The sequence below is a fragment of the Mastacembelus armatus genome, chromosome 3 (assembly GCF_900324485.2).
Source record: "Mastacembelus armatus chromosome 3, fMasArm1.2, whole genome shotgun sequence".
Taxonomy (NCBI): domain Eukaryota; kingdom Metazoa; phylum Chordata; class Actinopteri; order Synbranchiformes; family Mastacembelidae; genus Mastacembelus; species Mastacembelus armatus.
Window position 1 is genome coordinate 12,418,959 of NC_046635.1, and position 15,867 is coordinate 12,434,825.

The 15,867-nt window shown below is 38.2% G+C and overlaps 1 protein-coding gene across 7 annotated transcripts in view; it reads left to right on the forward strand.

Annotated features, from left to right (window-relative positions):
• Positions 1 to 15,867, forward strand: part of furina (furin (paired basic amino acid cleaving enzyme) a) — a 77,806-nt gene that overhangs the window by 56,734 nt on the left and 5,205 nt on the right. For all 7 annotated transcript variants that reach the window (XR_003296431.2, XR_003296432.2, XM_026320488.2 and 4 more), the window contains exons 7-15: positions 152 to 240; positions 4,863 to 5,035; positions 6,102 to 6,314; positions 8,307 to 8,407; positions 9,535 to 9,638; positions 9,899 to 10,016; positions 13,416 to 13,595; positions 13,681 to 13,805; positions 14,989 to 15,111. Coding sequence is in view for 5 of the 7 variants with exons in the window: in XM_026320488.2 (XP_026176273.1) it covers positions 152 to 240; positions 4,863 to 5,035; positions 6,102 to 6,314; positions 8,307 to 8,407; positions 9,535 to 9,638; positions 9,899 to 10,016; positions 13,416 to 13,595; positions 13,681 to 13,805; positions 14,989 to 15,111 (1,226 nt within the window). In the remaining 2 variants the exon portion in view is untranslated. The remainder of the gene's footprint in view (positions 1 to 151; positions 241 to 4,862; positions 5,036 to 6,101; positions 6,315 to 8,306; positions 8,408 to 9,534; positions 9,639 to 9,898; positions 10,017 to 13,415; positions 13,596 to 13,680; positions 13,806 to 14,988; positions 15,112 to 15,867) is intronic.

Sequence of the window (15,867 nt, forward strand, 5' to 3'; positions counted from 1 at the left end):
ATTCTTCTACAAGCAACCTTGTTTGACAAGTTCACTACTTGGGGGTGTGTATATATACACATATGTCGTGCCATTACGTGAATAACATTCAAAAGGAATTTGTTGTTTCCTTCAGCATGTCTTTCACATTCTCATTCTTCCTCCTCTCCAGGCATGGAACACGATGTGCAGGGGAAGTGGCAGCAGTAGCCAACAATGGGATTTGTGGAGTTGGTGTGGCTTACAATGCCAAGATTGGAGGTAAAGTCAACTACACAACAATGATTGATTTAATCTCATAGGGACATTTCATTGCAGTTATTTTTTGACTGCCAGAATAGCTGAAATACATTTTCTGCAGCACCACTCTTATTTTCAATACGTTTCCCAAGCACAGCATGACACTGAATTTATTTATTTATTTATTTTTTGAGCGTCACCACAGCTATGATGTTGGATTACCACTGTAGTGTAATTCTGTTGGTTTTGCATGGAGTGACAGTATAGAAAAGGTGCAGTCACATGCTGTTTCTGTAATAGTACAATGCTTTAGATTTTATGGAACATCAAACTTACTGCACCACTGTCTCAGCATGTATTAAAATGACTCACTTCTAATATTTTGCCCCCTCACATATTGACTGTAAATTCATGGGAACAAAACTTTATAAACACCTTCCAGTATAACTAGGCACAAAAACACTACCAGAAGCCAAAACAAGTCATAGTTGAATTAACACCTTTCTGACATTGTGTCCACAAAAACTCAACATAACATCCTTCATAACAGTAGAGTTTATTGCAGAGCTGTTATGCTGGATTGCATAACGTTGCACAGATGTTTGTAGTCAAGTGCTAACTCACTCTCTTTAGCGACATCTGGTTGTGCCAGTAGTGACTCTTAATAGTGAGTGTGACGAGTGAGAAAAAGAGACATAAGGGGTCCTTAGAGTTTACCTGTATTACTACAAGCTTAAAAAGTTGACTAATTTGGTAGGTCTCGTTGCCACCCTGCCGTGATGTCAGCCCACGGTGCACTTGATCAACACCTGCTTGATAGTAGATTGTGTCACTCTGGCCAATTAAATTTCATCACCCAGTCTCTTACACTTATGTGGAGGCTGAGTGTTAGAGTTTCATGTTTCCGTCTTAAATAAAAGTAAGTAAGAATGTAACTCCACTGAGATTAACTGAAAAAAGTTTTTATGTGCCTTTCTGTTTAATTAATGTCACTTACTGGTTTACCTGTTCTTGCTCTCTCGCCTTCTCTTATTTTCCATCTTGTACCAAAACAACATACTATCTATAAATTCTGTGTAATTTCTTTTCCTTTACGATGAACTTCTAATATTCTACCTTCTTATATTATAAACACTTTGTCAGTGAGTGTAAAGTTCTGCTGTCAAGATGTAAACACGTTCTTCAAATGGGACGTGCATTCAGATAAAAAAAAAATCATCTTATTATTAGAGGTCAGAGTTTGCTGTACTGTCAATCAAACAATCAAATTTTATCAAACATGATAAAATTAGCAGTTTAGTTTCAGGTTGGCAATTTGTTAAAGGCAGACAGACAGTAGAATTTGCTTATCTGTGAGAAGATACAAAAGATGTGGCAAAACATTGTGGAATATTAGTTGTGTACTCTAAAAAGGGTTTATACCCTGATGACTTGTTTGGTACTGTCTACAGAGTGGGAACAGTTTTTGTAGTTCCTGTTCCGAGTTTTTGTAAGAAGCTTCTAATTTTTTAAAAAGAGAAAAAACAATGTTGATTTGTATAAATTTTATTATTTCCTGATGATTGGTAATTGTTTTTTTTTCTGTGTTCTAAAATTGACGCCAAATTGAATCTTCTTTTAGGCTTACAGTCAGCTGTTGATATTTTCACACATTGCTAGCACATGCACATTTTGTATAATGATTATTTCTTGATGTTGATGTGCTGAGATGTGTTGTACTTTCTTTCTGAGGTGGCCTCTGGAGATCTTAACATGATGATCTGTCTTTTAACCCCCAGAGCTCGTTTATCTCAGTGCATGCTCTATTTTAACTTTATGCTTATCTCAACAGTCTCCTGCTTATTTCCATCTGTCACAAATAGTCAGAATAGTGCCACAACTCTTTATTATCATTCCAGATGGCAAGCAGGAATATAGCACATGGCATTCAGTTTTTTTCTAATATAACAAGTGGGCTGTGTGTGGTCATGTAGGTGGAGCAGGAGGCAGCTGGTGTTGTGAAAAAAAAAAAAAGCCTACACGTTCTTTTATCCACACTTAAGGCTCTTTTCTCTCAGTGGAATAAGAAACTAGAACTAAAACAAAGTTCAGAACCTATTGCAATTATAATAAGCTTGGGTTTGCACAAAAAATTAGAGTTGCTTTCTAAAAAGTATATTTCAAAATAAACATCTTATTCAGGACTCAAACTTTCATTATGAGTTGTTGAATCTTCTCCAGCGCAAGAAGCAATGACATGAAATTGATGCATACACTTCACAGAAATATGACGGAATCCAGAATGTGCAAGTCTTACAATTCTTAAAATTACATTCTTACAATGTCTAAACAAGTGGAAGCCAGACAGACAGACAAACAGAAACCTACTTGGCCATTTTAAATCCAGAACAACCAGGCAAGTATATTCACTTTGGTAGCCAGGGGGTATATACTGGGAAGGCGGAGTCAGAGGGAGCAGTACAGAAGCCTCCATGACTCCTCTGCACAACATTAACTGCTTCTATACCACTTGCACAAATGAAATTCATTACTCAGCCAGGAGACTTGCCCTGTGAAGTATTTCCATGGCGGCTCATAACAGACGTGGGCTGGATTAGATGTTTAAATATTCATACATTTACCTGGGATAAAGGCAATACCCCTTTTAAACCAAAAACAGAAAAAGAGCCACTAGCCTCAAAGCACAAGAAATGAAACACTTGTTAATTGCAGTTGTCGGTTCAGAGCTGCCATCTGTGTGGTTCACCACCTCAAACTGAGTCTTGTCAGAAATGTTATGTTTACCTTTTTACTTACTTTTTGCTGCTGCTGTTTGTTTTACTAAACCAACTGTTAATATTAAAAAGGAATAATTCATTGATTTGGTACTATATTTCTTGAGTTGGATGAGACAGTTGATACCATTGTCGTTCATTAAGTATGATGCTACGATTTTATATTTTGTTGCATGAATTAAATAAAATGACGTGTGTTAATTGGAGAGTATTAGAGGTGCTTGTTGGAAGTCAAACTGCCAGCCTTTTGCTAAGCTAAAGTAACTTCCTCTTCTGTAAGCAAGTTTCCCCAAAACAGGTCATTTAAAATGGGTTCGTATTATTTTTACTTTCGTGTTTTGTAAAATGACTGCTGCAACCTGAACCAAGAAACTTCCTCCTTTATCTTACAGAGACAACATTGGTCAAACTTAGTACCAAGTATTAAACCAACACATTTGTCACATTTGTTAAAAAGTCATCAAATTATAAGTTGAGTTGCAGTGCAGTGTACAAGTAGTAACTCATCACCTCTGCACATAGCTTTTAATATTTGTATATTAATAATATACATATTAATATTTAATATACTCTCCTACACACAAAAAATGGATTGTACTGGTGTATGATCAGTCTTAGCTGAAGGTTTGGGATTGGTAGATTTAAAAAATTTTTTTTTTTTTTTTTTTTTTTGGACAGGGACTGGAGATACTTGAGTCTCCTCTGCCCTCTCACAGAAGTGCAGGCTGCCATGGAAACACTAGCAGCTCAGTGCCTGTTTGAGGCTTTTGGAGAACTTCAAAGAGCCAGTGCTTGGTTACTTTAACCCATATAGCACAGCATGGAGTAACATGACCTGCAATGCATCAAAGGGGGGAATTATTTTGTTTTTAAGGTGTCTTTGATTCCTCACCTCTCTGTGTGAAGGAATCCCGCTCACAATGAGAGTTCTGTTGCAAGAAAACATGCTGAACTTAAAGCTGATTGAGACAGCTTGGGATAATCCGTCCATTATCTATACCTGTTTATTCCTATTTAGGGTCACAGGGATTTGCTGGAGCCTATCCCACCTCTCTTTGGGTGAAAGGCAGGGATACACCCTGGACAGGTCGCCAGTCCATCGCAGGGCCAATACCCTCCTGCATTATTTGTGTTGTATCTCTGACACAGTGATTTATCTGCAACCATTTTAAATGTGTGTACATTTTAAATGGGCCTTTGTTGAAGCCTGCCATTGGCTGAGTTGCTCATTTCTCTTTTAAAATAAATGTCAGTGTAATTCAGTTTACACTCAGACAGTTGCACCAATTTTGTCCAGTCATGTAGAGGAAAATAACTAATGCTTCTTTCATTGTTTTATTTGAATTTACACTCAGTCTGCTTCACACTTGAGGAGGCAGTGCACCCACAATGCAACTGATCTTGTTCCGTTTCTGCTTTTTCCAACCAGATCATGTGCCAAGCAAATCAATAGAGATTGCGTTTCATTTACATGGTGGAGTCTGTAATAACTTCACAGTAGAAACACAAATAATGAATACCAGCAGCAATTGCTGCACCACGGTATACGCTGTACTGTACAAATACAAGGTTGTAAATATGCAAATTAGACATCTCTGCAGCATTGCTTTGACCCTACACATGTCAAACAGGAGTACACAGCCAGCTAAAACTATAAAACTACAATAACAAGAACTACAGAACTGAGCTAGAGGAACAGGATCCTGTAAGAATGTCATCATCTATGCTAGTCTGACTACAAAGTTTGTGTTGTTCACAGTATTCAGCATGACCATTACATGCTGATCTGCATGATCTCATTACAAAGTACTAAGAAAACCTATCCTTTTTGTCCTCTGTGTACATTTGCATTTGGAAACGTGGATGCAGGTGTGCGCATGCTGGACGGTGAGGTGACTGACATGGTGGAGGCCCAGTCTCTCAGTCTGAATCCCCAACACGTTGACATCTATAGTGCTAGCTGGGGCCCAGAAGATGATGGCAAAACTGTTGATGGACCTGCCAAACTTGCCAAAGAGGCTTTCCTGCGTGGAGTTACAGAGGTGTGTATGTGACTGTGAAGGACACACACAGTTGATTGAAAAGAGAATAGGCTCTAAAAGCTAGCAGGGAGCAAAATCTTGGCAAGTGAATAAAAGCATTGTTGAAAGAAACTTTAAAAAGTTCATATTTTTAAAAATATGCTTTGTTAGTTTTAGGGCTCTTCTTAAATTGCCAGCTCTCTTAGTCAGTCAGCATGTGCATCTCTTCAAGTGTGAATTAACTGGTTTAAAAAAAAAAATGTTTTTAAAAATTCCTGTCACACAGTTACTGGAGCTTTAAATTACTTGACATCCATTTCTAATCAAAAGCTTCCAAACACACACCCCAACCACAGAGATTTTAGGGGAAGGTAATTTCAAAAACTAGTCCATCAGCATCTAATAACACAGCACTCTGTATTAACCAAAAGGGACCACACTGTCATGTAATCAAACTGTTATTCATAGCAGTACTTGTCAGATATCTAAAAAGTCAACAGTTTAATAAGCATTCAGATCACACCCCAAGCTCCCACGTCTGCATTACATGAATAAACACCATCCAGCTAACACTGACTCTTGTTATAGAGTAGTACAATTCAAGGCATGTGCCATAAAGCTGATTGGAGCCGCTGACACTGACTACTAAGATAATTGCCACAGTGACAGCACTGTCAGATGGTGATGTGGGTGGTGCATAGCTGGGTTGATCAATGCACAGAGTGCCACTCAATACAATAAAGCGGCTCTTCGGTGAAAATTATTGCACTTCAAAGACTGAGAGGTTGGATGATTTATTACAATAAGCCGTTGTCATATATTGTATTGCTTGCTGTCATGCGATATTTAGCTCTTTTTAATTTACTGAATGACCACCCTGGCCTCTGTGATGTACGCTGGGTTTTAATGGGCTCTTTTTGAAATGAGCCCTGAAATGAATTTGCCCTGCTATAATTAGGATTCCTATTAAGACTGAATGCGATTTTGTTCTTTTCTGGATAGTGGTGGTCCGAGGCATGAATGAAAGAAAGGTTCTGTGCTTGTCTCTTTTTTCTCTATTTTCCTGAATGTACTGTATGTTCTGCAGGGTCGTGGTGGTTTGGGCTCGATCTTTGTGTGGGCTTCTGGCAATGGAGGGAGGGAGAAGGACAGCTGTAATTGTGATGGCTACACCAACAGCATCTATACCCTGTCCATCAGCAGCTCCACGCAGAACGGCAATGTTCCCTGGTACAGCGAAGCTTGCTCCTCCACCCTCGCCACCACGTACAGTTCAGGAAACCTTAATGAGAAACAGATAGTGAGTTGTGATTGTTTCCAACATCTTTCTGTCTTTCTCTGCCTGTTGTTGTTTCCTGTACTCAAACTGTTGGCCTTCTGCTTTAATGTCTATTTTAAAATAGGAAAACTGTTTACTTTTTAAAGTAAAGTTTAGTTTACAAAATAAAAACATCTAACGAAATGTGTTCCTATAACAATACATTAGTTTCACAACAATTTGATTTTATATCAAGAGATTAAATGCCAAGCTATTGATAACATTATTGACTGAGAGAAAGAGTCAATTCCTGTAATTAATTTCAACTTAAGTCGTTTATCAGAGAAATATAACAAAAATAAATATAACCTTTTTAAAATAATTTTCTGGCATATTATTAATTGAATATTTTGGACAGTTTACCTGGCAAAAGAAAAAATTCATGTCACATTCAACAATTGGAAGTGCTCGAAGGTCACGGGCATCCAGTATTGGCCTTGTCCCTTGCGCACAGAGATTTCCCCAGATTCTGAGAATCTTTTGTTGATATTACGTACTGTAGATGATGATATATTTAAAGTCTTTGCAATTTTACATTATGGAACATTATTCTGAAATTGTATGACAATTTGTAGACACAGCTTTTCACAGATTGGTGAACCTCGGCCCATCTTTACTTCTGAGAGACTGACTCTAAGATGCTCTTTTTATACGCAGTCAAAAGCTTTTAAATCCTTGTTAGTACCGCTTACATTTCCAGCCTTTTGTTGCCTCTGTCCCAACTTTTTTGAGACGTGTTGCTGCCATCTGTTTCAAAATTACCGTTTTTTTTTTTTTTTTGTTTTTTTTTTCTCAAAATGGTACATTTTCTCATTTTAAACATTTGATGTGTTTTCTATATTCTATTGTGAATAAAATATGGGTTTATGAGATTTGAAAATTATTGCATTCTGTCTTTATGTAGATTTTACACAGCGTCTCAACTTTTATGGAATTGGGGTTGTAGTATGCTATTAAAACTTACTTATATTGTTATAATATACTTGACTGCAGTCCGTGAAGCTTTTGAAGTATTTAGATCTTCAGCTTTAATCCGCAATAGCATGATTATTCGTCTTCATTGTTTTCTGCTTTTCTTCCCTCTTCTTCTTCCCCATTTATTCAGTCTTGGGCCATTAAAATTATGGATGGTGAATGACTGAAACACCATCTGGCAATCTGTTGCTGCTTAACATTCTTGTCACAAGCACAAAATCACACACGCACTCTTTCTTTTTCTAACATACAGTCAAGCTGCAGGACCAACTGGACAGACAGCTTATGACATCTCCATGACATGGAGCTGGTCCCTTTATACTTCAGTGCTCTACTCATTTAATTGTACTGTCACTCCTAAGTCTGGGAATGAAGGAATTGTGTAGAAGAGAGATGGTGGTCTCTCTGAGGTTGTGCAGGAGCAAAAGAATATATTAATATCTTAATAATTTTTTTTTTTTTTTTCCCACACTTATGTTAGCCTTCTTTTTACTTTAAAGCACGTAGTATGGTAAACTCCTGAATGCATAAGTGGGACATCAAAGTTCTGCCAAAGTACATTGGTAAGCAGGTTAAACAGATGTATTTGTCCTAACTACTTGTTTGTCATTCTTATTTGGTTATGTAGATTGTCCTTTATTTTGGGATTATTTCAGTGGGTGCCTATGGGCTTTATATGATGCAGTATTTTGTAAGATTTATCTAACCTGAATTGGATTTTATAGGCACTCCATGTAGCCATCTTGCACTGTATTCATGCAGAAATTGACACTTTGGAGCTTCCAGTACACAGCCTGAAGAAGTTCACTCTTCAAAGAGTCTTCCTTAGGACACCTCACTGGTATTTGAATGGAGGAAGGGCAGAAGTTATTACTTCCTTGTGTGATCTTTCCAGCAGATATGGGGATTCATACTGAGGACTTTTCTGTTAAGTTACTTAACATCAGGAAATATCTGTGTTTGGATTAATAAAAGCAGTATTGTTTTTATCCTCCTTAGGTGACTACAGACCTCAAGTCAAAATGCACAGACTCACACACGGGCACCTCTGCCTCTGCCCCGCTGGCTGCTGGGATCATCGCTCTAGCCCTTGAGGCCAAGTGAGTGCTTATCAGTCTTAAACCTCACAGTTTGCTTCAGCCGAATGGCCTCATTCTAACCTTCCCTATCTGCATATTTCCCTGATGTTTGTGGATTAAAATCAACAAATGTCAAGTTAAGAGTTATAAGTATAGTTTCCACAGAACAAAATCATGGCTAGCTAGACCGCAGTAATTTTTCTAGAGAAAAACTGGTCATTGTTGGAACCGGCAAGTACAGTGAAATATTCAGAAAAATTAAGCTGTTTGAATTAATGCTCTATTGTTAACAGTTTGTAACGTGTAGTAATTTCCTAACTGCAAATTACTACAGTAATTTAGTTTCAAAAAGTAGATTTTTTTTTTTTTGGTATAGATTGATTGTACATTTTACATTATTGTACTGCATCAGGTCTTAACTGCCAGTGCTGTGTGGTTATGCATTCTGCTTGATTATCCCATTTTATAAATTACTTTTTAACCCCTCTTACTGATGGATTTCAACTGTGCATTTACAAATGGCACAATCTGATGCAAGCACTAATCATTCTTATCCAGTCACGCAGGACTAATGGAGGGACAAACATGAACGTCAGAACAGTTCTGAGAATGAGTAATTAGTCTAGTCTGAGGTGATAGGAAAGGACTGCAATTAGAAAAGGATTTGAAGAGAAAGTTAATAAATAAAAAGCCTTATTTTATTGAATCCACAATAAGAGTTATGATTCTGAAGTTAAAGCCTAAATGTAGTTAATAACAGCAGAGATGTAAACCCAGCTGCAACCTTTTTTTGTATGCTTGTCCCGTTCAAACTAACATGGCTGTAGGCAGAATAATCACTTAACACTTTTTCAGATGTTCTCTTTACAAGATATTTTGCCAAAGGGCAGAGTTAAGACATATGTTGACTGAAGATTTACTATAATTCAGGAAAGAATGTGACTTGTACTTCATTGTATTCTGTATTTAATCAGCTGTCCACCTGCAGATTATGACTGTAGGATGTATTTTCAGGGGCATCTCTTTGATCCTTAAGTGCCTCAACTGGATGTTGCGGCACTGATCAAAACGTATGTGTGTGTGTGCCTCTGTTTATATCTCTGTGGCTGTGTGTCTTGTGTGTGTGCTTGTGCATTCACATGTTCCAGTAAAAACCTAACCTGGAGGGACATGCAACATCTGGTTGTACGAACTTCTCACCCTGCCCACCTACTCACCAACGACTGGAGAACCAATGGGGTTGGGCGCAAAGGTAAAGCATTCCAAGTTCTCTTTTGCCCTCGAGTTTGTAGATATCGTTGAGTCTCATTATGATGATATGCATCTACTAAACTAAATTGTCATTAGTGATGCAAGGCACTGGAATTGGACGGCAAGGTTGTGTGAGAGGTTTAAATAGGATACACACTGTGTAGCTAATCTATAAAGTTGGAGCTGGAAGTGTAAGGATGCTGCTCATAGCAGGCCAGCATTCATCTCTCTGCTTCTTCTTTTCTCTCTTGGTCTCTGCAGTTAGTCATGCATATGGATATGGTCTACTTGATGCCAGTGCAATTGTAGCACTGGCAAAGACGTGGACCAATGTGGGGCCACAGCGGAAATGTGTGATCACCATGGTTGGTGAGCCAAAGTTAGTACACTACACGTATGCACACACAAACACACACACGCACATGCATGTTTTGTGAACTACAAATACAGCTGTCATCCTCAAAAAATCTAGTTAATATGAATTACTGATAACTAGTCATTTGTTCAGATTAATTTGAATGTATCCCATGAAGCCTAATCCTGGACTAGAATGAGGAGGGGGGGGGGGTGTAGTAAAAACAGCTTTTTAAAGTGTTTAAAAGGGAAGGGTTTGAAACTCTACATGAAAGACCCTGCTGATGTGCATTGTAGGAAATATAATAGTGATTGGCACTTGACCCATACTCAGATTATCACTTTGTGAAACATAAAACATCAACTTCTATTAAAGCATAAAACATGATGTGTAGTCAAGAATCAACAAACCAGTTGCAATTAGGAAGGTAGGTCGAAAATGAAGAAATAACAATCAAATATTCCATTACAAGAAATAGCAGTACAAATATATTTTATTGTTCATTATCATAAACTCAGCCTGTGATTAAGCAGCATGAAGAGATGTGCCTGAGTATTTAAGATGCAGTGAGTAATAAGAGAAATTGACATTCAACCAGTCCATATCAGAACGTAGGTGTACCACTGAGCTGTCATGCATTGCTGCTGTGACATTATATGTCTTCATCTTGGTGATTGGTGCCTGTTAAAATGCTGCGTCTGTGTATGTGCATGTTTCTGTGTGTGTGTGTGTGTGTGTGTGCGCATTGGTGCAGGGACGTCACTCTGCTTGAGAGGGAGCATTTAAAAGAGAAACAATAATTTGTCAATTTTTGTGTTGCTTTTGGTGTTAAGACTTGGTGTATTTCTCCTCAGCCATTTTATTCATTCTTTTCCCAGTGTCACAATCTAAACACATTCTGACGGTTCCTCTTCATTATGCACCCCCTGTCACTTCTCTCTCTGGGTTTGAGGTTTCTCTCTCCTTTACTGCAGCTATGAGATGCTCAGAGCAGATGGTTCGAGCGTCTGGGAACTGCAGTCAAGGCAGGTTATACAAATTACATTTTAGGTGTTTAGCTGACTCACTTATCTGGAGTGACTCAAAATAAGTGAGCAGGTAGGGGCTGAGCGTCTTTCTCATTGTCAATTACATCCAGTGATTACCTTTAATTCAGTCATGATAGTAATCATAAAAACTTTTAGGAATAAATTCATGTATAAGCTTTCATGAGCTGCTGTAGTAATATCATCAATGTTATGACCACATTTAAATAAAGTTTGAAAATTAACTTGAGTTTGAGGAATAATGAATGATATTTTAAATGATTGTTTATGAATTTTAGAGGTTTGCAGTTGTGGGTTGAATTTTAGCAATGGGGTTAGCCGTGTTTACATTTGGAAAACGGATTGTGCCTTAGAATGTCATGTGATTTCTTGTTTTCAGTTGAACATTCTTGTTTGCTTGTGAACATTGAATTTGACAGGTATGTACATGTGTGCATTCTTTGTGCTTAAATAGTATTTACCACATTTGGTACCTCATTACCTCCAGGGCTGCAGACTTATGTTATTGAAAGTTCAGTGAACAGATGTATGACATGAGCTCAAAGCTTTTCAAAAGAATTTATGATTCTTAAACATCCTCTTGTTTTACTAATGAACTCTGTCAAATACATGGCAATTATTACGTTTTGGCTGGTTCCCAGAATTCTTTATGGTGGTTGTAAAAGGCAGTATGCACACTGACTTAAAAAACATATTTGAAATGCCACAGTGTTGTTTGCTATAAACATATTTAATTTAAAGATATAAATTATTTTAAATCCAGTAAGTAATCATTAGGTCATTGGTAAAGTGTCTGTAATGAATTGGGCTGATCTGCTGTGAGATAGTAAGAGCCAGGGAAAAACAAATTCTAACAGAGGGCATCTAAAAGTTTGAATAATACTGGTCTTGTCTGTGTAGATTCTCAGTTGTCCAGGGGAAGTTAGACTGATGAAGCCACTTGGATGGGTGGCAAATCGTTTCACCTTTAAAGAACTGAAAGTCCAGTTGCCATAACTCAACCTCTAAATACTGGTCTTGTGGCTTGGCTTGTATGGTATTTTGGTGACCTACTGAACTAAGATATCTTGTTATTCTATGGGAATCTTTTCATTTTCAGCTATAGTGTTTACCATCATCACAACAAGGTTATTTCTACCTGTAGTTTTTAATATTAACATCCAAAGTTGCCATCTTTCTTTATCAGTTCAGGTCTGCTACAATGCCACAAACTTTAATTTTCCATCCATCTATCCATTTTCTATACCCGCTTACGCCTTAACCAGGGTCACGGGGATCTGCTGGAGCCTACTTTCTTTTTTGTGCCACATTGGTCAATTGGTGATGATCAATCAACTTCAGTAACCATTTGTGTAGATTTAGTTGTTGAAGTGGTGCATTGCTGTCAGTTTGCATAATAATATTAATAGTCAGGTCAATTTATATAGCACTTTTAATCATCATTAAGCACATTTAAACATCAGATATTGACTAAAGGAAACATTAGATTAAACAAGACATAAATAAGAAGACATACAAAAATAAAGTATAGAATATCTGAATAAAAACAAAAGGTTATAGAAAAAAGATAGGTCTTAAGATGGGCTTTAAAATGGTCAAACCACAGAGGACATGTAATACCTAGTTCCACCCTATTTCACAATTTCAGTCCAGCGGTGGAAAATGAGCGCTCACCTTTTGAATTTACCTGGGTGCGTGAAATGGAAAGCAGTAATTGGCCAACAGACCTGGGGGCTATGGGCGGAGAATTGGGGATGAGGAGTTTAAAAATGTAACCTTGCAACAAACCACGTATTAAGAACAAATAAAGGAATCTCAAAATCGATGAGTAATAATGTGGGCAGTCACTGTAGGGCTTGGCAGCCAGTAAAGTGCTATAAATTAACCTTCAAAAGTGTTCTCATATGAGGCTGCTTTAAAGGTCACATGTGTTTATGTAGTCTAATGCATCATGAAAATTTGAGTTAGACCTGAAGGGACTGTGTCTTAAAACATTCTGGTAGTTTAGTGATCAAACTGCATCCTGTCTATAATTTGGGTTTCTTCCCCCTCCTCAGTATTGTGGATGCTTGTAATCTCCTAAGAGGATTTGAGGCGAGGGGAGTAAAAAGAAATGGGTACTTTACTTCCACAGAGGACACTGACACTACAGGTTGTGAGACACTAATCCTGTTCAAGGCCACAAACCCTTCACACTTCACAGGGTTGCTCACTGGCTAGGAGCAAAATATCACATGAACACAATTATCTGGAGCAAACACCAGTTTATCCAGAGCTCAGAACACAAAGTAATGATCTCAGCAGCACACAACCTATGACTATCGCAAGCCATTGTCTTAATGTGTCTTTTTTAAATAGAATTTCTAATGTTTGACAGAAACATTGGCAGCCATTTACTGATCAACAAGAGTGTGGATGCCTGCGTTGGTACAGACAGTCACGTGACCTCATTAGAGCACGTCCAGGCGCAACTCTCGCTCTCCTACAACCGGAGGGGAAACCTAGCTATCCACCTCATTAGTCCTGCTGGCACCCGCTCCACACTTCTCCATCCCAGGTACAAACACTGCACATGCACACAGATGTACAACACAAGTTGGTAAACACAAAGTGTTTACACTCCTGTTTGCTGTATCCTGCAGGCCTCATGATTACTCATCAGAGGGTTTTAATGACTGGGCATTCATGACCACCCACTCCTGGGACGAGAACCCCACCGGAGTGTGGACACTGGAGATTGAAAACGTGGCTGGTGCCAGTGACTATGGTAAAGCATCTTCGGTGTTTATAAGATATATTCAAGAAGTAAACATTTTGGTGGATTCACTTATGTTTCCAGATTCGTATACGCAATCTGATGCTGTCCGAGCAGATCTGTGGCAATTAATAATTATTTTCATTATTGATTAATCTGTCAGTAACTTTTCCAGTTAATTGATTGACTTGTCAGTAAATTTAACTCCAGTCAAACATTATCATATCACTTGTCTAACCAGCAGTCCAGCATCTGAAGGTTAGAAATTTTTAATGATGATGATTTTAATGATTTTGAGTAAAGAAAAGTAGCAAATCTTCATAATTGGCAAGCTGAATCCTAGAACAATTTTGGTGTTTTTGCATAAAAAACAACTTAAATTATTAATAAGAAAGGACTTTTTACTTGCCTGATTCTTTATTTCTTGTTTAAGAGACAAACCACCTGCTGTAACAACCTTAAAAAGTGAAAGAGGGTGGTATGACATGTACCAAAAGAATTAAACCCAGAAATGCTGCAGTGGTATGTGTCTTAACCACTAGGTGACCAGGGCGGCATAAAATTAACTTATTTGAATGTATTAATCTGCTAGGGTGAGTTGAGAGTTCAGTGGCAGGAGATTAGCAATCAAGTGCCTCCTGTGTCCAAAATGTCTGTGCCTTTGTACTATTTATGGGAGTTGTGAAGCAGACTCTCTAGCTCTGCAACAGTCTGTTTTTATAGCAGCGAGCATGATATCACAGCAGAGTGAATACTTCACCTTTTTATGTTCGTCCTTGAATTATCTACCAATAACTGTCTGCAACTGGACATATAGCTCTACCCACAACACATTATCTAGAAGGCAAGAAAACCTCAGAAAACGGATCTAGAGAAATGCCTCACAACTCCCATCTGCGTAAGGAACGATTGACTAAAGTAGAACCTCTCACAAGGCCCCTCACTTGAATGATTCTTGAGAGATGTGCAATTTATAACAACCTTATTAAACACAGAGTGAAATCATACCGCCTTGAAATTGCAGCTCATTTCAATGACTCATTTTGTGTCACAAAAATCCACAAGCCTACAATGAGAGAGGATATATTTACAGAATCACACTAGGGAGTGCTGGAGTCATATTGTTTGTGACATGCCTATCTTTATTCATGGTTATTTTCAGTCTTTTATCTTTTGTCTCTATCTCTCCACTCAGGCACCCTGACCCAGTTCATTCTGGTGCTGTATGGCACTGGCTCAGCATCTTCTAGCTCCTCTGACAAGCCTCAGCCTGGTAACGGCAGCTGTAAGACCCTGGACCTGAGGCAGATCTGCATTGGTAAGACTAGTCTCCAGTTTACTCCTCACAGGGAGTTTCTGTCACAGCAGATGATTAGGGATGTGCACTTACTGAGTCAAGTTCAGTTGTGACGAGCAGAGTAGCCTGGATAGTGTGAGGTGAAGGAGATATTATCCCATGTGTGTTTAGCTGCATCTATTTGCATTGTGTTGGCAGACTTATTTGAAAGTCACACTGCTGTCTTATTAAACTCTTCCAGTGAACTTCATATCTTGGTTCTCTTTAGTATTAATATCAATTTTAAATGGACATCTAACTTCTGATGAGAGCAAATTAAATTTTACTCCATGTCCTTTTTAATAATCTCATTTAATTTAATGGCGTCCATGCTGCCGTCGTTTACCTGCTTCAAATACTGCTACAGTCAAGCTCTAAAGATTCCACCAACTGAACACCACTATGGTGTGAAGTCCACCACATAATGTCTGAAGCAGTGACAGTCTGACCTCTGCTGGCTGCCAAAGGTATTAACATAGTCCTCATATAGCGAATTGAAATAGAATTTAATTATCATATATTTAATTATTGTAGTATATATACATTTTATACTGTCTTGTGGCTCACAACTATAGTTTTCTGTTTTAAAACCATGTGATAGGACCATACACTAAATCAGGTTTCCTCCTGCTGGCTCCCACTCCTGTTTTCAGCCCTGGTACCTCCAACACCCACAGACTGTTAATTGCTATTATAGGCAATGGTCTGCATCTAGACCTGCTGCATAAGGAAATGGGT